Source organism: Emydura macquarii, unplaced genomic scaffold (assembly GCF_026122565.2).
Source record: "Emydura macquarii macquarii isolate MOO-44397 ecotype Brisbane River unplaced genomic scaffold, CSIRO-AGI_Emac_v2 contig_2246, whole genome shotgun sequence".
Taxonomy (NCBI): domain Eukaryota; kingdom Metazoa; phylum Chordata; order Testudines; family Chelidae; genus Emydura; species Emydura macquarii.
This window is the reverse complement of record NW_027132383.1, coordinates 1,349,268-1,373,546: the sequence shown is the minus strand read 5'-3', so window position 1 is coordinate 1,373,546 and position 24,279 is coordinate 1,349,268. Positions and strand designations below refer to the sequence as shown.

The window sequence follows — 24,279 nt, the reverse complement described above, 5'->3', positions numbered from 1 at the left end:
GTGTAACCAAAGTCAAATGGGCCATCACCTGTTAAACGGCCCATCTTTGGCAAGAAAGAGGGGTTGGGTGAAAACTCTACATTTTAGCCAAGAATCAGCAGGGGTCCTGTCAACACAGACCTTTTGTCTCTTGCACCTCAGCTGGAGATGCTTCTGGAAGAAGGAAAGGCAGATGCCCCAAATGATCTCTCCCTCTCTGTCCATGTTATTCATGGTACGTCGCAGGGGGGCATGACACAGGTTGGACTAGAGGATTTCTTGAGGTCTAGTCCAGTCCTACATGTCTGTGATTTTATAGTTCTAGGCACTCTGACCTAGTTACAAAACCAAAAAAATTATGTTGTGTTGTTTATAGCTTCCACAACAGTGCCTTTTAACACAGAATTGGTAGTTGCATTTAATAGCCATTGACATTGTTGGTTAAATGGTTAAAACCCACAAAACTACCTATATTATGTGACTGATTTATAACAAAACAAGGCTATTTTCAAGTAAGGAATAGTCGGTGACATTGATATGAAACAAGATTTTTTTGTCATTCAAATTATGTAAAAATAGAGAACTATCCCTGAATTTCTCAAAGCCCTTTAAGCAATCACTGATCAAAAAATATCTACCTCTAAAATATATACAATATTGAGGGGTAGCAAGGTTTTTGTCACACGTTACATTCTTAATCTCAATATTTAATGATAGGCAAAAGCAATGAAGTTTATGATCTGGAACACGACCACTGCTTATTGGCAAACAGCAGCAGAAATATTTGTCAACACAAAACATTACCGGCCATCCTTTTCTTTGCAACATCTCAAAATGCCTCTCTCTCCACCCCCTCCACTAAAATTCTGTCCAGGACCTGGGTCATCTCCTGCCTCAGCAGCTCCTCTGACCTAACTACCTGTAATCCATACAAATAATGCTGCTGCCACCCCATGTCTCACCTCTACTAATCCCTCTGCTGCCTTCCCTGCACTTTCAGCATTAAGTTCACACTCCCCATGAACACCTCCAGGGCCCTGCCCAGCTCTGCTCCTACCTGTATCTGAGCTCTCACACTCCCATCCTCCTGCCTATGCTCAGCACAGACCATGTTCCTAAAAGCCTCTTGAATCCTCACATGCTAACTCTCTCATTCCCCCTCCCCTGTTTCTTTGAATTCCCTCCTCTATTTTCACATCCATCCGGGATGGTAAGACACTTGCCTTTCTGCAAAGCCATTCAGTATCAATGCACCATGGAAATAAGTGGATTTGAAGGAGCAGCCTGCCCCATTTGGAAATCAGACCATCATTTGGTACCCCAGAAATTATTGCGCCTACACTCCACGTATTTACTGGTCCATTTATCTGTTGAAGACACACTGATTTCACAGCATACAAGGAGTGAGCGCAGACTCCAACCAGCCTGAACACTGCAGTGATTCCCAATGAGGCTTGTAAAGTGGAGGAAAAGTTTTCATAAAGATGTCCAACTATTCTGAGCCTGCAAAGTTTTGACTTTTTGTAAAATGCTGCGAACTGGGATTTTTGCATCAGAACATAGATCACTCACATCTTCTTCCAAAATCTATCTTTGTCCAAGCAAGTTTTCTAAAAACAACGTATTTGCCCAGAAGGTGTAACATTGCTGGGAGTCACCAGATGGTGTGGCAACAAATAGCCTGATACATTCAGCTAAACAGAATCTATAGGCAATTAGATCTTGGAGATATTTTTGCTGGTTATGCACGGGGCGGAGGATAGAGGGGGTTTGGAATCTGAACTTACATCAGTAAAATTGATTTTCTACTTAACTTTGACTAAGTGAAATTCACTGATGTGCAGAGAGCCAGAACAAACCTTAGGAACAACTTGAGCTCTCAGAACAGAATTTAAGGTCATGCCTAGGCCTTAGGTCAGGGGTGTCAAACTCGCTGATGGTGACGGGCCAAATTCACAGAACCTGTATTTCAAAGGGGCCATGCAGTGGGTCCCACTGCCGGGATGACTGCATTGCCGCTTTAAGGGATTTTTAGGAGCAATGCCCGCCGCCGAAAAAGGAAGGGCGTCTACCACTTTTTGGCAGCGGGGTTCTGAGGAGGAAGCTATTGCCCCTTTAAAACTCTCTTAGGGCGGCAATACTCTCAACCCAGAAATCTCTTAAAGTGGCAATGCAGATAAACTTTCGCCAGTAGCACTACTTAGTTAAACTGACCAAACACGGGACGGATCAAAAAGGTTCGCGGGCCAGATGCGGCCCGCATGTTTGACACCCCTGCCTTAGATGGCTTCTTGGCACGTGGTGAATTTCATTTCTCTAACTAAAATAACTGCTTAGTGCAGAGCTGCTGCCTACACATTATACTGGTGCCGTCAAGAAAAAGCATTACAGTGTCAAAATCACAGAACACACAATTTCAGAGTGAAAAGTGGGCAATATTTAAGTGACACCCCTCTCCAACATGTAACGAGCGGCACTATATTCATGAAACATAAAAGCCTCAAATTCTGAGGTTGTCAAATTGAAATTCTCTGGCCTGTGTAATGCAAGTGTCAAACTAGATCATCAGATTGGTCCCTTCTAGCTTTCAGGTCTATGAACATTCTGTAGAGTGTTTCACGTGTTCCTAGCCCTTACACTGCTACTTCCAGTAACTCAAAAGGAAGCCGCCTCCGCATTATTTTCCGTCAGTGACAAATAGAGCTGATAGCGAAAAAAGGAAAAATGACTGAAGTCTGTTCAAAATTTTCTTCCCCGCAGTTTGCAATTTGATCATTAAATTTCCAACCAGCTCTAGTGACAGTCCGCGCAGGCACCGGGCAATGGAGCGAAGAGCACCATGAACTCCAGATTCACTGCTGCGATGATGGAAGTCCACTTCTCAGAGGCACAATGACTGTTTCCGAACACTATGGGTACACACAGTGCAAAAAACCCACCCCAGAACAACCAACCCACGGCAGCAAGTCTCAGAGCCCAGGTCTACAGACTCCGGCTCGCAGGGTTCACACGAAGAGGTAACTGTAGAGGTTCTGCTTGGGCTGCACAGCACAAGTGGAAACATCTACATTGCTATTTTTAACCCTGTGGGGTGAGCCTGCACTCTGAGACTCGCTGCTATGGGTCTGGTTTGGGGTTTTGCAGTGTAGATGTACCCTTAAATCTCTTGATCAGTAGCATAAGTTTAACTGGGCAGGGACGCACAGTTGATCCCATCCCGCCTAGGATACTAAGAGAAACACAATAGAACTTGGGGGTGCAGGATTATCTTGAAATGGTTACAATAAATGAACGCTGGAATGAAAGACCACGGATGGCTGATGCTGAAGAATGGCAGGTTTCCAGCTAATTGCCTTTAAGCGGAGAAGCTGCTGAAGGACACAATGTCACAAAGATCAGTGTTAACTTGGGTTACTTGCCATATACATCCTACAGCTCATATAACTGGTGACTCTCATCATAATCCTGGCAAGCCTCAAACTAACTCTTGGAATGGAGGTGTGCAATGAGATCCAGGCACTGTATGCAGTAATAGCACTGGGGACTGAGTACACCCAGTCAGGTGTTAGGATCTGCTGTGCTAGTGGATGAGTAACAGCTTGCCATTCTTACTGCTAATAAATAAAAATGCATTGCTTATCTGGAGGATCTCAGTGTGCGCTAAAAATACTTGGTATAACATGCTCCTGGGAGGCGGGTCAGGGATGGTCTCCCTTCTTTCATGGGAAATTGAGGCACACAAAGATAACTGCCCAAGGAGACAGAGATCCAGTGGCAGAGCCAGGAACAGAATTTAGGAGCCCTGACTCAGTCTCGGCTCTAGCCACTCCCCCCATGAACCTCATTTTTGTTCATTACACAACCTTAACTCCACTTACTTCTGCAATTGCAAAGACTCTCTGCTAGAGCTTTTCTAGCCACTACACCTCTAGCCTCAGTCTAATCCAGTGTCAGCATTTCCCCAACATGTGCCTTTGTTGGCTTTGATCCTATTGCCTGCTATACATAGCTGATTGAATCAGCTTTCAAGGGCTGTATCTGCTGTTCAGTTCCCAGCAGCTGGCCTAAACTGTTTACAGTTTGGTCTTCCCTTTGCACTTCTACAAAAACTATCTTAAACAGGGTGTGAGATGTTTTTTGTTCAAAAAATTGTGATTGAGTTATTGGAATTGTGCAAGGGGCTTTTAAGACACAAGCTTACAGAAAATGTGCAAAAATTTGATATTGTATAAATCTCATTTACAATTAATAAAAAAAAATCTCTTGGCTCTCTGGAAAGACACAGACATCCATGGGGCAGGACCCTTTGCCTGAGCAAAACATAGTGCTATTCCATAACCAGGATTCTCCCAGTCCTGAATTGGCTGAATCTAAACTGAAGTGAGGTCAGTGAATGAGGCAGGCAGGTTACGGTCTGTGTTTGGGGAGAGGGATTTTCTTTGTTTTGTTTGTTGTTCACTTCCCTGAGCCCAGCCTCTAGCCCACGCACGTCCCACCCAAACTCTCTCATGACATAAGCAAGGACATTTACCTAAATCTGAGTGTGGCCCAGCCACGGAGGAGGAACATAGAGACCTTCTCCTCTTCATTTTACAAATGGTAATTTTTAAATAAAGAGTCCACTCTGGAAAAAATCTAATTCCAAAAAAAAAAAAAAAAAAAAAAACCAAAGCATGGATAGCGAAGTTGTGATGCTTACTGCACACTGGGAGAAGAGGAGTAGTCTAACAGAGCTGCAGGAACAGCTCCAGCAAGTTCCAAGGTTTTTAGCAGATCTGGAGTCCATGACAGCAAATCTGGCCCAGCTAAAGGTGAACTTTAAGGAAATGGAGAACCATCTGTTGCACCCTGAACACCTATGTGGACAGTGTGAATTGGAAAAGTATAAACATATGCAGGCACTACAGCTGGAAAACTAGAAGAGGACAAAACGGAAAGAACTCGAAACCTTCAGAGCTGAGCTAGATGCTGAGCATGCCCAGAAAGTTTTGGATATGGAGCATAGCCAGCAGATGAAGCTAAAGGAGAGTCAGAAGTTCTTTGAAGAAGCCTTCCAGCAGGACGCAGAACAATATCTTTCTATGGGATACCTGCAGATAGCAGAGAGATGAGAGCTCAGAGAGGCTACGCTGATTGGAGGACTGAAGATGGTGCCCAATTTATCTCTGTACCAGCTCAATTAATCTTTATTGAAAGGTAATTTGATGAGGCCTAACCTTGTTTGGGGCTGTGGAAGGATATCATCCTTTTAGATCATGGTTCTTGGAAGCATGAGAATTCATACTCTGCTCACACAGATCTACAGAGCTGTGTCATTAATATATTGTGTCAGGACTGCATTTATTCTGGTTATGTATATTACAGTAGCACTCACAGGCACCCATCAGGCTCCCACTGTGCTAGTTGCTGTACAAATGTACATGAAGTCACAAGTCCTACTCCAAAGAGTTTACAATCTAAGTCTAAAGGCAACACAATTTAGTGAAACGAGCAGGGAACTGTCTCAGGAGGTCTAATTCCTGGCTCTGCCACTGACTCCCTCTAGGGCCTTGGGCAAATCACTTAACTTCTCAGTGCCTCCATTTCCCTGACTGTAACACCAGAATAACAGACACCTTCATAGGGTGTTCTAAGTGCCCTGGGTAGAAGGAGCTACAAAAGTGCAAAGTATCTCTGTGAATACACGAAGGACCACACAATGGGGAATAGGATACTCTCTGCAGCTGACTGAATGGGAGAAAACCACAAGATGGTATTTTACAGCAGCCACACTTCAACATTTTTACCAGAAGGTAAGAAAAAGAGAAGAGTCTATTACAGTGATACTAAGACCTCAGTGGTTCAGGAGCCAAATTAGCAATCAATATTACCCAAAAGAGCCACAGTAGTGTGAATTCATTGTTTCATTCACTATACTATATATTCATATTTAAACAGTATAGCAGGGGAAATATTTAGTATTTGTATGTTACTGTCACAGCAAAATGACTCACCAACTATTATATCAACTGCAAATGGCTAACAACATAGTAAAAGCATCCTGATTGGTTAATAAATAATAATTAACTTATATTGGGTAATTCACACAGCGTTTTAATATCCTGTGCTGCATAGAGCTGCAGGAGACATGTTAAAGAGCCATTTGCAGCTCGTGAGCCTCAGTCTGAGTATCGCTGCTCTATTACAAAGTGGAGTTAGCTTCAAGATGGGGGAGACCAGAGACATGGGAATGTCTGCAGAGCAAGGACACACCACGTGGCAGTGAGTCTTGGGCTCATGCTACGGAGCAAAAATAGCTCAGACTGGAGCTCGGGCTCTAAAATTGGGTGAGAGGGATCGATCTTCACAGTCCAAGTAGGAACGTCTACACTGCTATTTTTAGCCCCTTAGCACAAGCCCCATAAACCTGAGTCAGTTGACCTTGGCTCTGATACACACCGCCAAAGGCTTTTTTTGGTTATTTTCCCCCAGCGTAGATGTATTAATCTTCTTCTTTCCTTTTATGCCGCTTCTCCTGGTGAGGGTTCCAGCGACAACATGGAGAGTAGGAAGGACCAAACCTCCCTTTCTTCCGCAACAGGTTCAAGCGCCTACTGGGGGATTCTCAGGCCGGCTGGGAGAGACATAATCCCTCTAGTGCTCTCCTGGGTCGGCCTCGGGGCCTCCTCCCAGTGGGATGTGCCCAATATAGTTCCAAAAGGCAGCCTACAAGGGGGCATCCTTATCAAGCACCCAAATAACCTCAGCTGGCTCCTCTTGAGCCAGAGGAGTAGCAGCTCTACTCCAAAGCTTTCCTGTATAGCCAAGCCCCTCATCCTATAGATGTATTCCTCGTGCCCTTAAATATCAATGATGCCAATGATCTGATATTGAAGGGTAGATGTATCCATAGTATCAGATCATTGACAAAATCAGGAATACATCACAGGTCTCTGGGCCCCTGTAGCAACCCCTCTCCCCAACTGTCTCCCTCATCACCCTCAAGTGAAACTTCCATCAACTCCATAAGTGGGAAATGCTTCAGCTGGCGAAGTGAAAAAGATCATCGTCGCCCGTGCTCAGTTTCTGGCATACAGCAATCTGCCTGTGAGAGACTGAGACCTGACAAGACCTGGGACAAATAGGCAAGGCAAGTCCCACCCTTCCTAGAGTGTAGCATGCACAGCTCCGCCAATGCATCTAAACACAAACCGGCAGCCCCTTCGCTGATGATATTCTAGCCTGCCCCTGGTCCCAACCCAACAGCTCTGCTGATACCCCTCAGTCCTGACCTACCCACACTTCCCATGGCAGTTCCAGTCCAGAACACCCACAACCTCCAATGAAGAGAATTTCACAACCACCCTTGGAAACCTATTCCAGTGTGCTTAACTACCCTGAGAGCGTTTTTCCCAATATCTAATTTAAATCTCCCTTGCTGCAGATTAAGCCAATTACTTCTTGTCCTACCTCCAGAGGACATGGAGAATAATTTATCCTCATTCTCTTTATAACATTCTTTAACGTAATTGAAGACTTAGCAGGTTCCCCCACAAGCTTCTTTTCTAAAGACTTAACATGACCAGGGTGGGGTTTTTGTTTTGTGTTACCTTTCCTCAGAGGTCAGGTTTCATAAATCTTATCTTGTTTTTTTGCTCTCCTATAGCCTCTTTCAAAACTTGTCCACCTCCTTAAAGTGTGGTGCACAAAACTGGATGTAGTACTCCAGCTAAGTCCTCAGCAGTGCCGAGGAGAGTGGGACAATTACCTCCCGTATCTTAGACATGATACTCCTGTTAATACACTCCAGAATAATATTAGCCTTTTTCACAAGGGTATTATTACACTGTTGACTCATTCAATTTGTGATCCATTATAACTCCAGAGTACCACGATCTAGCCAGTTATCCCCAATTTTGTATTTGTACATTTGATTTTTCCTTCCTAAGTGAAGTACTTTGCATTTGTCTTTATTGAATTTCACCTTGTTGATTTCAGATCAACTGTCCAATTTATCAAGGTGTTTCTGAATTCTAAGCCTGTCATCCAAAGTGCTTGAAACCCCTCCCAGCTTGGTGTCATTTGCAAATTTTAAAAAATAAACTCCAGTCCATTATCCAAGTCATAAATGAAAATATTGACTAGTACCAGACCCAGGACAGACTCCTGCAGGACATCACTAGATATGGCCTCCCAGTTTTAGAGCAAGCATTTGATAACTGCTGAGTATGGTTTTACAAACAGTTGGGCATCCACTTTACAGTAATTTCATCTAGACCATGTTTCCCTGATTTGCTGATGAGAATGTCATGTCTCCCCTTAGTCGTCTCTTTTCCAAGCTGAAAAGTCCCAGTCTTATTAATCTCTCCTCATATGGAAGCTGTTCCATAACCATAATCATTTTAGCTGCCATTTTCTGTATCTTTTCCAATTCCAATATATCCTTTTTGAGACGAGGCAAACAGATCTGCATGCAGTGTTCAAGATGTGGGCGTACCATAGATTTATAAAGCGGCAATATGATATTTTCTGCCTTATTATCTATCCCTTTCCTAATGATTCCCAGCATCCTGTTAGCTTCTTTGACTGCTGCTGCACATTGAGCAGATGTTGTCAGAGATCTATCCACAATGACTCCAAGAAACTTTCTTGAGTGGTAACGGCTAGTTTAGTCCCCACTGTTTTATAAGTATAGGTGGATTATGTTTTCCAATGTGCATTACTTTGCATTTATCAACATTGACTTTCATCTGCCATTTTGTTGCCTAGTCACCCAGTTTTGTGTGATCCCTTTGTAACTCTTCGCAGTCTGCTTTGGACTTAACTATCTTGAGTAATTTTGTATCATCTGCAAATTTTGCCACTTCACTGTTTACCCCTGTTTCCAGATCATTTATGAATATGTTGAACAGTACTGGTCCCACTACATCCCCCGGAAGGCACCACTGTTTACTTCTCTCCATTCTGGAAACTGACCATTTATTCATACCCTTTATTTCGTATATTTTAACCAGATACTGATCCATAAGAAGACTTTCTCTCTTATCCCATGACATCTTACTTTGCTTAAGAGCCATTGGTGAAGAACCTTGTCAAAGGCTTTCTGAAAATCTAAGTACATTATATCCACTGTATCACCCTTGCCAACATGCTTGTTGACTCCCTCAAAGAATTTGAGTAGATTGCTGAGGCATGATTTCCCTTTACAAAAACCATGTTGACTCTTTCCCAACAAATCGTGTTTGTCTATGTGTCTGATAATTCTGTTCCTTACTATAATTTCAACCAATTTGCCTGATACTGAAGTTAGGCCTACCAGCCTGTAATCCCCAGCATTCCAAGACTTATTGAAAATTACCATTAACTGTGCAGCAAACTCCTAAGCCAGCTCTTTTAAAACTCTTGGCTAAAAGTTATCTGGACTGCCTGATCTAAAAATTTCTAACTTTAATAAGCTGCTGCTTACCATTTTCCTAAAACATTAATGAAATGGAAAGAGTACTATCATTATCTCATGAATACATGTGTTTTTCCCCAAATACAGGATAGAAATATTTATTAAACACTTCTGCCTTTTCTGCATTATTATTGACATGTTTACCACTGCCATCTGGTAGTGGATGAATACCATTATTAGGATTCTTTTTGTTACAAATATACTTTAAAAAAACCTCCTTACTATCCCCTAACTCTGCAGGCCATATCTTTCTTCTTGTGTCCCTTTGCTTCCCTTATTCATTTTCTACAATTCCTGTCTTCTAATTTATACTCCTGACCAGTTACTCCCTTCGATTTACTTCACATGCACCTTTACCTTCTAGCTCTCGGAGTTTATTCAAGTCTGTTTTTCTGAAGTCCATCATCGTTATTCATAGACCAGGCTCTATGATGGTTTTTAGTTATGGATAAATACCCAACTAGGATGAGCTCACCAAACTCAATTCCTCTTGTGAGCTAGGACCCTGGAGTTCAGAGATAAAAGGCTAAATTACCCTCCCACCCCCAGGCCATTTAAATCACAGGGTCCTGGATTCTAAACCAGACAGTTGGATGAATTTGAGAAAGTAATTTGACCACTCCGTAATTTGCAGACAGGCTAATTCAATAGCTCAGAGTTGTGATCTGCTTGGTTCACACAATGCTATGTTGATACTAAAGTCTAACAACCTATTAAGGGCTTGAGCTTCAAAAGATAAAAGGTGTGTAATTACAGGTATCCTGATTTGTGTGCAAACAGCCAACTGTGCATCCCACTGGCCATTTGCACATCTTGCTCAAGATCAGATCCTAGATGTCAACACTTGTCTATTTGTGCTAAAGGGATTATTAGCAAAACATCAAGTTATTCTGTTATTCCATAAACTCAGATCTAAATTTCATAGAAGCAAGATATTATACATCATGTCATTTAGGTATTAGGAATTTTGCCTGAATTTGAAATTAATTAGTCTCAAACTGGGGATGAGAGTCGCCTTTTAATTTTTATTAAAACAAGGATGCAACTGAACACAAAGCCAAGTGAGTCAGACACATTAAGAGATTAATAAAACTAGCACAACAGTGTAGACCCAAACCACCTGAATGCAGAGAATTCTCCTTACACAAACAGCATTTCATTTTCATTGACATAAGAATGAAACCATTGCCCCGAAGTTGAAACAGCCACATGTTCCTGTCAGATAATCCAATTTGAAGTCTGAACTGCCCATAGACAAAAGATCAGAATTTTTTCTCTGCAGCCTTTTCGCTATACAGTAAGATTAAAATCACTGAATCTCAAACTGGAGATGGAAATGGTCTATTAAGTAGTTCGCGCCAAACGATACGTTTTCCAATTCCAGATATAAAGGTCCCAAACAACAAAGCTTCTCTCCCGCGGGAGGTTATAGGCTGAGAACAACAACAAACCTGTCAACACTTCTTTTCAGTTTCTCAGTCACACACACGAGTTTTTAATCCTTCTGTAATCTTGCCTCTCAGGACTCAATTTGTATTAAAAACAAGCCTGTTCATTATTTCTGAAGAAACCAAGCAACAGATTTGCCCTTAATTTTTTAAGCATCAGGAATGAAAAAACACTTATTATGAGAAGATCTTGAGAGCCAGTCTAATTTACAGTCATAAATTGCGAAGTCAGTGTAGTAAGTAGCTGGATGAACCAAACAGCTGGTGGGCACAGTGTCAAGTGATTCTGGACTCTGCCACATGCAGGACAACTGGAGTTGTCAATGAGATGTTCTCGTGGGCAGGTGCACCAGCAGCAGTCGTCAGAGCTAAACAAATGCTTGGGATGTGTGCGTCTTTGGCATAGTTTAATATTGGAGGTGGCAGACCATTTACCCCTTAAAACAATGCCTGCTGTGAACTGCAGCTCCCAGGAGCTTTCAGCCAAAGATTGCAGCCGCTCTCGGGCTCAAGAAGGGATCAGGCTGGGTAGGCAAAGCATGCTCAGCACTGAAGGAATGCACACGTGCAGCCAATGCTGCTCAGACTTTCGGACATTTGGACGGCGGTGAGGACCATACACCGCTGCACAAGCTTCCGTATGCGTGGAGAGACGATCAGAGAGACAGCACCACATGGTTTGCCAAGCCCCTGCCCTCCATTCCATGATATTTTGGCAGTGTGTTATCACTGTACTGAGTGGAAGACCAGCTGGCAGACAGTGTGTTGGTCTGTACCAGGAAAGCTCACTACACCTCTCTCCAAGGGGCTGTGGCAGCTATGGGATGGAACCATGAGCCCATTTCTCATTTGCTCCCTGCATAGGGACAACCCCCTGAACTGGCTTCCACTACCCCCACCCACCACCCCTTCCAGCCTGGCTCCAATGGGAACTGAACCCACAGCCACACGGAAGCACCTCAGTCCGCGGCAAGGTATAAGAAGGGGTTGGCAGCACAAGATCAGCAGCAGTGTTACTCCCACAGGCCAGGCACTGAGCATGTCCAGAGCCCTGTGCTAACAGCAGGGAGGTCAGCTGGCACATGTTCCCTATAGGCGGCAGTAACACTCCCTGATGGCAAGGGACTTGGCAACCTAGTGATGTCCTGAGGACACAGATGGCACCACAGCAAACTGAGCGGGAGTTCTGCAAGGACCTGGTACACTTCATCCACAATTAAATATTCTCCCAGCTCCACTCTCCTGAGCTAGTAGAAAGGTGCATGCTTAGCTTCCTAAGCAGCTGTGTGGCTGGAGTCCACAGAGACCGTGTTGTTTGGGGGCAGAGTAGGGAATAGTGTCAGAACTCCTCACACCTATCCCCAACTCACCGCCCACACGGTCACTCTTCTCCATTCTAACCAGCGCCCAGTAAGTGATATCACAAAACTAACTAGAATCGAATGAAATTTAAAAGGGAACATTTCTGCAAGGAAACCTCCTTCACCAGGAGATGTACCGGACCTTGAAAAAGAACAGCTGCAGCCCCATCTCTTGGCACATCTGCAAGCTAGTTTGGGCAGAACACTCAACAAGGAACCATCCTGCAATGATTCCCTGAAGGATGGGCTGAAAGAGCTAGCGGGTCTGATTGGCCTTTTATCTTGATTCTATCAAGTACCTAAGATGGAAGCCAAGTACCAAGGGTTTATTTACCCTGAGTTATACAACAGTATTGAAGAGCACCCAATCCAGACTCTAGTCCCCTTGAGTCTATTTAAAATTATCCTGCCTACACTTAAGTAAGCAGACACCTCGATTACTCCCAGAACAGAACTGCCTGCATAATGGAATGAGGGTTTTGTTTTAAGGTAAAGTTCTTTTGTCCCTGGGAAATCCCCAGGAGAGTTATATCCCAGTTTCCCAGGATGCGCTGGAGGATGCATTTGTATCTTACTATTACACGATGACATACACTGCATCCATATCTGCTGACTACAATGCACAGTGCGTCCTCTGGATTGCAGGATTCTGGGTTGTAACTGCAGAGCTCAGCCATGGAGATTTAACATCTTCCTTACAGCCACAGACAAAGCCTGGACTGCCTGCGCATATAAAGAAGGGAGATTTAGCACACCCTGTGCAGTGCTGAATCACTGCCAAGATGACACTGGAAGACGGCAGCTGCTTATTAAGACAGAGGATGAATTCAACTACATGAGCAGGTGAGCTGGAGCGTTCTGACCTAAAGAGATTAGTCCTAGCATGTTTTAAAAAGACTCCACTCCCAACCAGTCAATCAACGGAAGCATTACATCAGACCATATATCAGCTTAATGTATGGGGGTAAGCAGCTTCTCAGAACTGACTGGCCCTTCCTTGACAGATCTGCCACAGATGTACAAGGAATTCATCCCTTTGGATTGTTACACGGCCAGGAAGACAAGAAATGCTTTCCTAGCCCCTGCGATCATCTAAGAATCTGGGCTCGAGAGGCCACAGCAAGCTGCTTTATGTTCAGCCCAGTAAGCATAAAAAGAGTTAAATACACGGCTGATTATTGCAGCCATCTTGACAAGCATTAAGATGCAAGGGCTTTCCTACAAGTGCCATCTAGACAGAATGAGACTTCAGCCCCTTAATGACACCCACTAATCATCATTTACCATATTAGAAAAACCTCCCCACAGGCAAACTGTCAGAGGGCTGCGCTGATCCCGTTCCACCACGAGGACAGAGAATTCCAGCCAGCTCCCTTCCCATCCCTTCCACCGATCCTGCTGCAGAGCCTGGGGTAGCCTTGGGCTGAGATTGGGAAGCTGGACAGTGGCAGGGAAGTTGCTGAGACTGTACAGCGGCTGCCACTGTCACTCCCCTGGTCTTAGACCGTGGCGTTTATGCTCGGACAATCCCTGGGGGTTCTGGTGTCTATCCCATCAAGTGACTGGTAGTCTTTGATCTTGAATGTGCCCTAGAATCCTTGGTGCACACTGTCCCAGCACCCTCCTTTGGAGCACAGCTGCAAAGGATTCTGGGAATGGTGTGCCCCCAGCAGATGAAGGACACCGTTTATAGGAAGGGGTCTCAGGAAGGGAACACCAGGTGGGTTGTTGAGCTGGGTGGAAGAAGGGAGCAGTGATTTGCTGGGTTGTCAGCAGGCCCAGAGTTGGCTCTGGCAGTACAGCACATGTTTCTCAGAGCAGAGAGCTCCTGAGCCTCAGACTCGTCCACACACACTAGCCTGAAGCGCAGGACTATAGTAGGAGAGCAGGGTGCATGGTGCGGAATGGGGGTGCACTGGAGGCATTTAACTGCACACCCTGCAGAATGGCAGATGGAGAGTGGCACTTTCAAATTGGCAACACAGCCCTCTGCCTTCCACCATGCATCCTCTTCCCAAAATACTGCAGCAGCGCCATTCAGAAGAGCAAGGCACCGGCAGACCCAGGGGAAAGCCAACCAGCCTCCACTATGTACATTCTCGTCCTGTCCCACCTCAAACCCCTTCACTAGCTTCCCTCATCTCTTAATTCTACCCAAGCCACAAAGCCGGCACACTTCATGCATCCTCCCTCTCACCAGTCCTAGAGCCCACCACCAGGGTCTCTTCAAACACCTTCCTTCCCCAAGACCTGCAACGCCTATTCTTCCCTTCTCCACAGTGGGGCACGTGAATGAAAGCACATGCATTGGCGTGTGCACACAAAGGGGGAGGAAATGAGAGAGGAGGAAGGAGAGTGAACAAAAGTATCAAGCTGACCTCCAAGATGCATCAGCCACTGCAGCAAGAGCACAGCCTCGCCGACAGAACATGCCCCTCTGTCCCACTTACCAAGCCTGAAGTCTGTCCACAGACATCTTACTTCTTCATTTACTTTGCAACTCCTCAGGGCAAGAACCTGGTCTTATGTATCTATGCAGCGCCAAGAACATTTATGGTTCTAATGCAGGATTTGGGAGGAGGATTTGCCTCATTCTGCCCCCCTCCCAGCACTACTCCTGCTCCACAGGTATGCTCTGCTTCAGCTCTGTTCAGATGTTAAATCCCTGCCCTACAGTAACTGTTCAGGCACATTTTATAAATGGATGTTGCCTGGGATTGGCAAGCTGCTGACTATAATCAGGTGGATTCTTTGAGGCTGGATGATTGCGGGGGCAGCTTTGATGAAAGAGCAGGCAGCAAATGCCTGGTGATCCTGCATGGTGGAGAGCTAATCTGCAGTGCAAAAGGGAATTCTGCAAACCAGGCAATGATATGTGCACCCCAAGCTGGTGCAGGATTTAGCCTTTAAACCTTTAACTATCCCTGCTTTGGTCCATTTCAGTCACCACCTCAGTGTCTGTATGAGCATGCTGGAAGGGCAGGGGGAAGATCAGGGAGATCCTGATTCCCCCAACCACTCAAAACCCCTTTTTCTGGCCAACCGACGACTGAACATGGACCCCCATCCAAACATCTCTGATGATTGGTCAGATGGGTTTATGTGAATGTGACATGCAGCACGCTCTCCTCACCAGGGACTCACCTCACTGCCTCCTGACCCAGCCCAAGGAGGTGACTTCTGAGCTGGCTTGCCTCAGTTTTTGGGGAGCCCAAGCTGAGACACCTTAAATCTGGGGGAGAGTAGGTGATTTTCTAAAAGCACCAAGCACCTGCCCCTGAAAATCAGGCCCTTTTAATAGTGTCAGCGTGGCCACCCAAAAATCATGAGGTCCTGCTGGAAGTCTTGGCCCTAACTTTCACCGTACATGGCAAGAGAACAGTTTGCACAGAAGCCAAAGCCCATGCAGCTACACTTTAATGGGGGGGTTAGCTATACCGGCAAAAGAAGCCCCCACTTCTGTTACTACAACGCTTCCCTCCTGACTGCACACAGCAGCGCACAGAAAGGACACCTCTGGCTGGGTCCTCCAGAAAAGAATCCTCTCTTCGCTAATTAAACAGACAGGGTGCTCGAAGCTGCTAATTAGCTTCCCTCTGGCTCAGATATGTGCGAGGTAGGGGTAATCTGCTTTACAGCCAATACAGCTGAGAGGGGAAAGAAATGGAAGTCTCTCTCTCCAGCAAAGCTTGTGCTAACGCAAACAGCCCATGTGAAATTTCATCTTTTAATTGCTTGGTTGCTGGAAAAGACCCCACATGAAAGGAAGGAAGAAACAGGCAGCTGTTGCAAAGGGTGCTGCTGCCGAGCGTAAGGTAGACAAGGCACCCTATGCTCGAACAGTAACAGCTACACACACCTCCTGATTGGTGGGCGGGGGGCATTCGCCCACTTGCAGATGGAGTTGTTGTCACTGAGAGAACCTACATTTTCTCTCCTATCTTATTTCAGCTTGTATCCAGTGTGATAATTGAGCTGACAGAGGGTCCGAATTGATCAGCATCAAATCCCTGTCCTGCTTTGCTCTGTCCCGTTTACAGAAAGCTGCTCACAAAGCAAGCCACTGAGTCTCAGCTACCTCTCCAGCCTTGTTTGGCTTTGCTCAGTCACTCACCTGGCTGCATACTGACTGAGTATTCCACAGCTACCTGCAAACCAAAGGAGTGACCATGTGGTCTAATGGGCCAAGCACCCCTGAGTTCAATACCAACTGCAACAATGGTTTAGAATTTGGGCAAATCACTTCCCCTATTAGCTTCCTCATCTGTAAAATGGGCATGAAACCTACTCAGCTCACAGGGGAAGCTATGAGGAATAGTGGTGGTTCGGCTGGCCAAGCCCAGTCACTGACTTCACATACAGAACTCTGCAGGTGCATACAACTGCCCAGTGCCATTGACACACAGGAAGCTCTACCAGGCTAAACAGGAAAGTTAAGGTCATTCCATGGTTCAGTGTTACAGTAAAAAAGTCATTGCCATTTGTATTGGGAAGTCTGATCTCTTACTTTTAGGAAGTTTGTTTTTCATCCCACGGTCCAAATGGAGATTAATTTTGACAGGCCAGAGAGTCAGTATAAATGAATTCTTCTTGTGAGGTCAGTGCAGATGAATCAAGTTACAGAACTAGCAGAACAGACATTTGGAAGGCGATATTTATAACTGGCCATGCAGGCTGAGAGGTACAAACTCTGCCTCTGCAGACTTCTGCCCCAGCTCCCAGCACAGCAACCAGCCCTGCCAACCACTATCAACTCACACAAGCAAGGACCTCTTCAACTGGAAGATTCTGATTCAATCCTGTCAGAATGGATGAGTTGCTAACCAGGCATCACCATGCTGGTCTTAGGGCAGCTTCATGCAGAGAGCTGCAACTCATCTTAAACTGAGGCCAAATTACAGCAGAGCACCTGAGGCTGCCTCTCATAGTGACCGGTCCTGTCCCTTTGTTTCCTTGTGCTTCTCCTGCTGCCTCTGGTCTGATACTTCGATCGCTGTTTGTAGGGTTATAGCCGTGTCCCAGTCCCAGATATTAGAGAGACAAGGGGGGTGAGCTAATATCTTTCATTGCACCTATTTCTGTTGGTGAAAGAGACACACTTTCAAGCTCACACAGAGTTCTTCTTCAGACCTTTTCCAGACCTGAACAACAGCTGTGTGTGAGCGTGAAAGAGGGTCTCTTTCACCAACAGAAGTTGGCCCAATCAAATAGATTACCTCCCCCACCTTGTCTTACTTACACTGTGGGGTATTTGGGCAGGCACTGTCTGTCTGTTCTGTGTTTGTACAGTGACTAGGACAATAGGGTCCTGGTTGATGACTGGGGCTCCCAGGTGTTACCACAATGCAAATCATAAATAAGAACACATAGTAATAATCCATGCTTTTACCAAAGGCCAGATGGACCTATAAAGATAAGGCACTGCTGTGCTGAGCCCTGGCCTTAGTTGAAATCTTAAGCTGTCCAAAGTGGGTGAACAGTGGAGAGAATATGAACTCTACTTGTATACATGGTACAGAACAAATGTCGCTGAAGAATCACAGACAATCCTTCCACATAGTCCTGGAGACTCAAAATGCCAAATATGTGGCAGGAAATGAATGCCCTCTAGGACAACCCAGGGAATTACAGACCAGTCAGCTTAACTTCAGTACCCAGAAAGATAATGGAGCAAATAATTAAGCAATCAATTTGTAAAACCTAGAAGATAATAAAGTGATAAGAAACAGTCAGCATGGATTTATCAAAAACAGATCATGTCAAGAACAACCTGATAGCTTTCTTTGGCAGGGTAATAAAGCCTTGTGGATAGAGGGGAAACGGTAGATGTGGCATATCTTAAATTTATAAGGCTTTTGATACTGTCTCGCATGACCTTTCCATAAACAAACTAGGGGAACACAACCTAGATGGAGCTACTATAAGGCAGGTACTTACCTGGATGGAAAACCATTCTCAGAGAGTAATTAGTGGTTCACAATTAAGTTGGAAAGGAATATCAAGTGGGGGTCCCGCAGGGATCAGTTCTGTGTCCGGTTCTGTTCAATATCTTCATCCATAATTTAGGTAATGGCATAGAGAGAGTACACTTATAAAGTTTGTGGACGATACCAACCTAGGAGGGATTGCAAGTGTTTTGGAGGATTGATTTTGATTTTTAATCCTTAGAGTTGGAAGGGACCTCAGGAGGTATCTAGTCCAACCCCCTGCTCAAAGCAGGACTAACCTCAGCTAAATCATCCCAGCCAGGGATTTGTCAAGCCGCAGCTTAAAATCCTCTAAAGATGGAGATTCCACCACCTCCCTAGGTAACCCATTCCAGTGCTTCACTACCCTCCTAGGGAAAAACTTTTTCCTAATGTCCAACCTAGACCTCCCCCACTGCAACTTGAGACTGTTGCTCCTTGTTCTGTCATCTGCCACCACCGAGAACAGCCTAGCTCCATCCTCCCTGGAACCCCTTTTCAGGTAGTTAAAGGTTGCTAACAAATCCCCCCTCATTCTTCTCTTTTGCAGACTAAACAAACCCAGTTTCCTTAGCCTCTCCTCATAAGTCCTGTGCTCCAGCCCCCTAATAATTTTTGTTGCCCTCTGCTGGACTCTCTCCAACTTCTCCACATCCTTTTTGTAGTGGGGGGCCCAAAACTGGACACAATACTCCATTCGGCATTGGTGAGGCCGCATATGATCTGGACAAATTGGAGAATTGGTCTGAAGTAAATAGGATGAAATTCAATAAAGACAAATGCAAAGTACTCCACTGAGGAAGGAACAATCAACTGCACACATACAAAATGGGAAATAAATGCCTAGGAAAGAGTACTGCAGAAAGGGATCTGGGGTCATAGCGGATCACAAGCAAAACATCTGTCTGGGATGTATTAGCAGGAGTGTTGTAAGCAAGACACAAGAAGAAATTCTTGCGCTCTACTCTGCACTGATCAGGCCTCACTGGAGTCGTGTCCAGTTCTGGCCACCACATTTCAGGAAAGATGTGGCCAAACTGGAGAAAGTCTAGAGGACAGCAACAAAAATGATTAAAGGTCTAGAAAACATGAGCTATGAGGGAAGATTGAAAACACTGGGTTTGTTTAGTCTGGAGAAGAGAAGACTGAGGGGGGGACAGGATAACAGTTTTCAAGTACATAAAAAGTTGTTACAAGGAGGAGGGAGAAAAATTGTTCTCCTTAACCTCCGAGGATAGGACAAGAAGCAATGGGCTTAAATTGCAGCAAGGGCGGTTTCGGTTGGACATTAGGAAAATTTCCTAATTGTCCGGGTAGTTAAGCACTGGAATAAATTGCCAAGGGAGATTGTGGAATCGCCATCATTGGAGATTTTTAAGAGCAGGTTAGACAAACATTTGTTGGAAATGGTCTAGAGATAATGCTTGGTCCTGCCATAAGTGCGACCTTGCGAGGTCCCTTCCAAACCTACGATTCTGAGTCTGTCCCCCATTAGGAGCTCACGTTCTGTGAATGTTAATCAAGGCTCAGAGCAACACTGAACAGAACAATCCTTGAAGCTCATACCCGAGACAGAAATCTGAAACCCACTAACCAACAGAACAATTGTCCTTAAGAGATGCATTAATGTAAGCATGATGCTCTGGAAAACGGCTTCACTGACCATCAGACAGCACATCAGTGCTTGAATGCACCTTCCTGTGCACTGCAGTGTTGTGACTGAAATCAGGCATGCAGCTTGTGCCATCTGGCCAGCGAGTCCCTGTGAGAGAGGCCTCAGGTTTGGTATTAGAGAAAGACTATTAGAGAAGACTAATGTCCAAGTAGTACCTTCTGGATTACTTTGGACTCTGCCAGCCGCAAGTAAGAGAAAAACTTACCATCCCCAACTTAGACAGACCTCTCTGGCCTTGTCTACACTAAGAAAGAAGTGCTGCAGTAAGCCATTGCTTAGAACACTTTGAACTCTCACTGTCTGTACAAACACCTTCCATCCACATGCAACAGCCACGCAGAACATTTCACAGTCATTTTGTAATGGAAGGCAGTGGCTTAGCTGAAACCATGCAGTCTTCAACAATTTCTTCCCAGAGCAGTGGTTCTCAACCTTTCCAGACTATTGCAACCCTTCCAGGAGTCTCACTGTCTTGCGTACCCCAAGGTTTGCCTCACTTAAAGACTACTTGCTTACAAAAATCAGATGCAAAAATACCAAAGTGTCACAGCATGCTATTACTGAAAAGGTGCTGACTTTCTTATTTTTACCATATAATTATAAAACAAATCAATTGGAATAAAAATATTGTACTTGCATTTCAGTGTATAGAATATAGAGCAGTATAAACAAGTCATTGTCTCTGACATTTTAGCTCATACTGACTTCTTTGGTGCTTTGTACGTAGCCTGTTGTAAAACAAGACACAGCAGAACCTCAAAGATACGAGGACCTCGGGAATGGAGGTTGTTCGTAACTCTGAAGTGTTCGTAACTCTGAACAAAACGTTATGTACAGCACCCTGCACTCAGTGTCTTCCAGCTGAGGCTGGCAGAGAACTCTGAAAAGGTGGCACCTGGCAGCACTGCCTGGTTTGCAAGCAGCTCCCTGCCCTATTCTGGAGGGCTGGACTGGAGGGGGGCCTGCCCCACACCCTTGACACTACAAGCCCCAGCCCTCAGCTGCCTCTCCCCAGGGCTCGCCCTGCTCAGTGCACTGCTTGCCACACTCCAGAGGCAGCACAGGTTGGTGCCAGCCAGCTGTCAGCACGCCTCCCTCCCCTGCCCCTTGCACTCCCAGAGGTGCTGACAGCATCCAGGAGTGCAGCCACGGGCAAAGCTTGGGCTGCATCCATGCATAGGCTGTGGCCCTTTAAAGCTCCTCCAGAGCACTCCAGCTCCAGGCCAGGCTTTGGCTGCAACCTTCAGTTTCTTGCAGTAGCAGCATAAGCAGGAAGCTTTCTTTCCAGGGCTCTGGAGTGGGGGTGGGTGGGGAGGGGTGATGAAAACAGCTTCCCTCTCTCAATGGGGTGGGGTAGGAGGGGGTGAAACAGTGCTGTTGGCTTACAGGAACAGCGCAGACCCCAGATTGGCATACAGAGCAGATACAACCATGCAATGCAGGGACAATATTTACTTGCTTTCTTCCCCCCCCCCTTCCCCTCCGCTGCTGCCTGATTGCTTACTTCCGGTTTCACGGGGTGTTCGGCTGACAGGTCAGTTCATAACTCTGGTGTTCCTATCTTTGAGGTTCTACTGTAAATATCTAGATGATTTGTTGTATCCCCTGGAAGACCTCTGCGTACCCCTGGTTAAGAACCACTGTCGTAGAGCAACCAGGAAACATCAATGCTACAGCTATAACAGTTTAGCCAGACCTCCTCACTCCATCTCCTAATACAGTGCATTATGTTTGGAAGACAAAAAATGCATTGGTTCAACCATAGTTCTAAGGTGCACTGTGTGCAGAAGTGCTAGTCACTCTTACCATGGGTTGCCTCTACTTGGAGATATGACTGAGGTTATGCATTGTTATATTCCCTTCCCCTGGTGAAGCCTCCAGCTCCTCTGCCTACAGAGAACGAGGAAGCCTGGTGGCAGAAGATTTATGCCTGAAACCAAATGAACTTCCTGATGAGACAAACCACCCAAATAAATAAAAATCTACAGCCCCAAACAAAACATTCTTAATAATGACAAATCTCAAAAAGCCAACAAAAACTGGCCCCAACATGGACAAATGCTGCCAACGCTGTTTTTACCAGATATTGGCAAACTGCAGGTTCACTGAGAAGGCAGTGGTGCATGCAGCAGTGACAGACAGCGCTACAGGCTGCTGGAGCCTGCATGATTCGTGAAATGGGTCTCAATAGCTTTACTGGGCTTTGTGAGCAGCAAGCAGAGAATATGGATGTTAATTTCTCCCCCCCTCCTCCGGTTTTTTTAATATCTTGTTTTACCATTAATGAGAAATCAAACCAAATATTGATCCTTTGTTATACAAAATCCTAATGTAAGCAGCTGAGCATATTTCAAAAGACAAGATTACAGCACAGAAGAAATTTTAACAGACCGGCAGCCTTCTGTCTGAAATGCAATTTTTATAACCTCTGAAATGCACCCAGAATAATCACTCCCATAAATGAATATTTGCTCCAGTCTTATCCAGCCCATACTCAGCAGAAGAGATATCTGAATAGTCAAACACACTAGAGAGGCAGTAGGGGCTAACGGTCTGAAAACACGGAAACTGCTGTATTCTATTCCCAACCCTGTCACCAAACTGCCTCCAGCCCCGGGCTCTAAATGTCCTGCTCTAACACCATTGTTACCATGTTTATTGTGCTAGTGCAGAGGGTCCAACACAGATGGAGTCCACACTGTAGAAGGTATCATACAAACACAGTAGTAAACAGTTCCTTTCCCAAAGAGCTTACGGTCTAAATAAGCAGGGGATAACATCATCATCATCTTTACATGAGGGAGCCAAAGTTTACAAAGGAAGATCAAAAGGAATAAAAAGATAAGGCATTCAATAGCTCCTGCTATGTGAGTTTGCTTTCCCCACACAGACACACTCACAGTGTTCCCAATCCCACACACAATATGGCTGAGTTAACATTTCAGTCAGTCATTCTCAGAAGACAAAGCTCTGTTACTGTAGATAAATTTCAACTACCTGTAGTGGAGAAGTTGACCCTCTGCATTGTAATCCCGATATATTTCATATTCTTTCTCAAACACTCCGGGAGGTGAAGAACTGCAATACAGGAATGGTGAACAAGGACGTTACCAAGGAGGACAGCAATTCACATCTATTTTTGTAGTTTGCAAGTGACAGGGATGTACCTTCACCCGCATTCACAGCTGCTGGCCTCCAACCTTCAACCTGGGGACCACACTCAGAATTTTTACCTCTTGGGTGGCAGAAGACTCAGTTACCACCATTGAGCCATCCATCAACTGTTCAGTAGATTTCCACTCCCGTGACTGCTCTCAACTGACTTTTCTCAAAACCCCAAACATACCATATTTTCCCCTAAACACTAACTATATATTAAGACGTTCCAGACGAGTAGCCGTGTTAGTCTGTTTTTAGCAAAACAGCCAGAGTCCTGTGCCACCTTAAAGACTAACACGTGTATTTGGGTATAAGCTTTCATGGGCAGAAACCCACTTGCAATTGCATCCAACGAAGTGGGTTTCTGCCCACAAAAGCTTATGCCCAAATACATTTGTTAGTCTCTAAGGTGCCACAGGACTCTTGCTGTTTTTCTATATTAAGAAGGCAACCAACAAGGCGTGCCCATAACAAAACCACTTCCCACAACCTTCTTCCCTCTCAAACCACCCCCTTTCCCAGGGCTGATCAACCCATATCCATTTATTTGAAAGCCATTCTACATTAGCATGGTACTCCATAGATGTTCAGGGCAAGACTGTACAACTTTTATCGTGCTGTCGGCACTTTAATAGATAAAATACCTTGCAACTTATTGTAAGTTCTGCAGGGCTAGAGCTTTTTGTTTTGTTGTCAATTCATCTGCACACCTATGGAGAGCCTTCTCAATGTTTTGTTATTTGTTAATTCTCCTTTGAAAAACTGCGTGTGTAGAAATGGCCCCTTGCTACTCGTAAACTGCGTCCTCCACCCCCATCTGGACCTGATTCAGGTCTGTCGATGTTACTGCTTTTTTTACTTCCTTTAGTCCTGCAGAGCCAAGGCAGCTAGGAGGTAGCTGAAAAGTATACTTCCTGTGCAATAAGCAACAGAATCGTTTACCAAGTTCCAATCACCTGCGCAAAACCACCGAGGGAGTCTCTGGCGGCCTGATGTGGCCTGTAGAACCTTCATTGCCCGCAATCATACGTGGGAAGGAAAGAACCCAGCTTAATTCTCAGATTCTGAAGGGAGTTTACAGGCCTGGCAGTTAGAAAACACCAACGGTCTACACTGAGTAGATCTGATCTGAAGTCGTTGACAGGACCAGCCCAGAGCCTCATAATGCCATTTTTGATACTCCCACTTCATGTTCCTCCTACTGATCACAAAGCAAATATGCAGTGTCACTTTGCACCTTACTTCATTTAGGCAC

General features: G+C 45.1%; 1 protein-coding gene across 6 annotated transcripts in view; it reads right to left on the bottom strand.

Annotated features, from left to right (window-relative positions):
* The window catches only part of ARHGAP39 (Rho GTPase activating protein 39), a 345,937-nt gene that overhangs the window by 174,966 nt on the left and 146,692 nt on the right, over nucleotides 1–24,279 (bottom strand). For 5 of the 6 annotated variants that reach the window (XM_067560096.1, XM_067560095.1, XM_067560098.1 and 2 more), the window contains exon 3: nucleotides 22,863–22,943. The exons of the other annotated variant lie outside the window; for it this stretch is intronic. In XM_067560096.1, coding sequence (XP_067416197.1) covers nucleotides 22,863–22,943 — 81 coding nt within the window. The remainder of the gene's footprint in view (nucleotides 1–22,862; nucleotides 22,944–24,279) is intronic. 6 annotated transcript variants of the gene reach the window in all.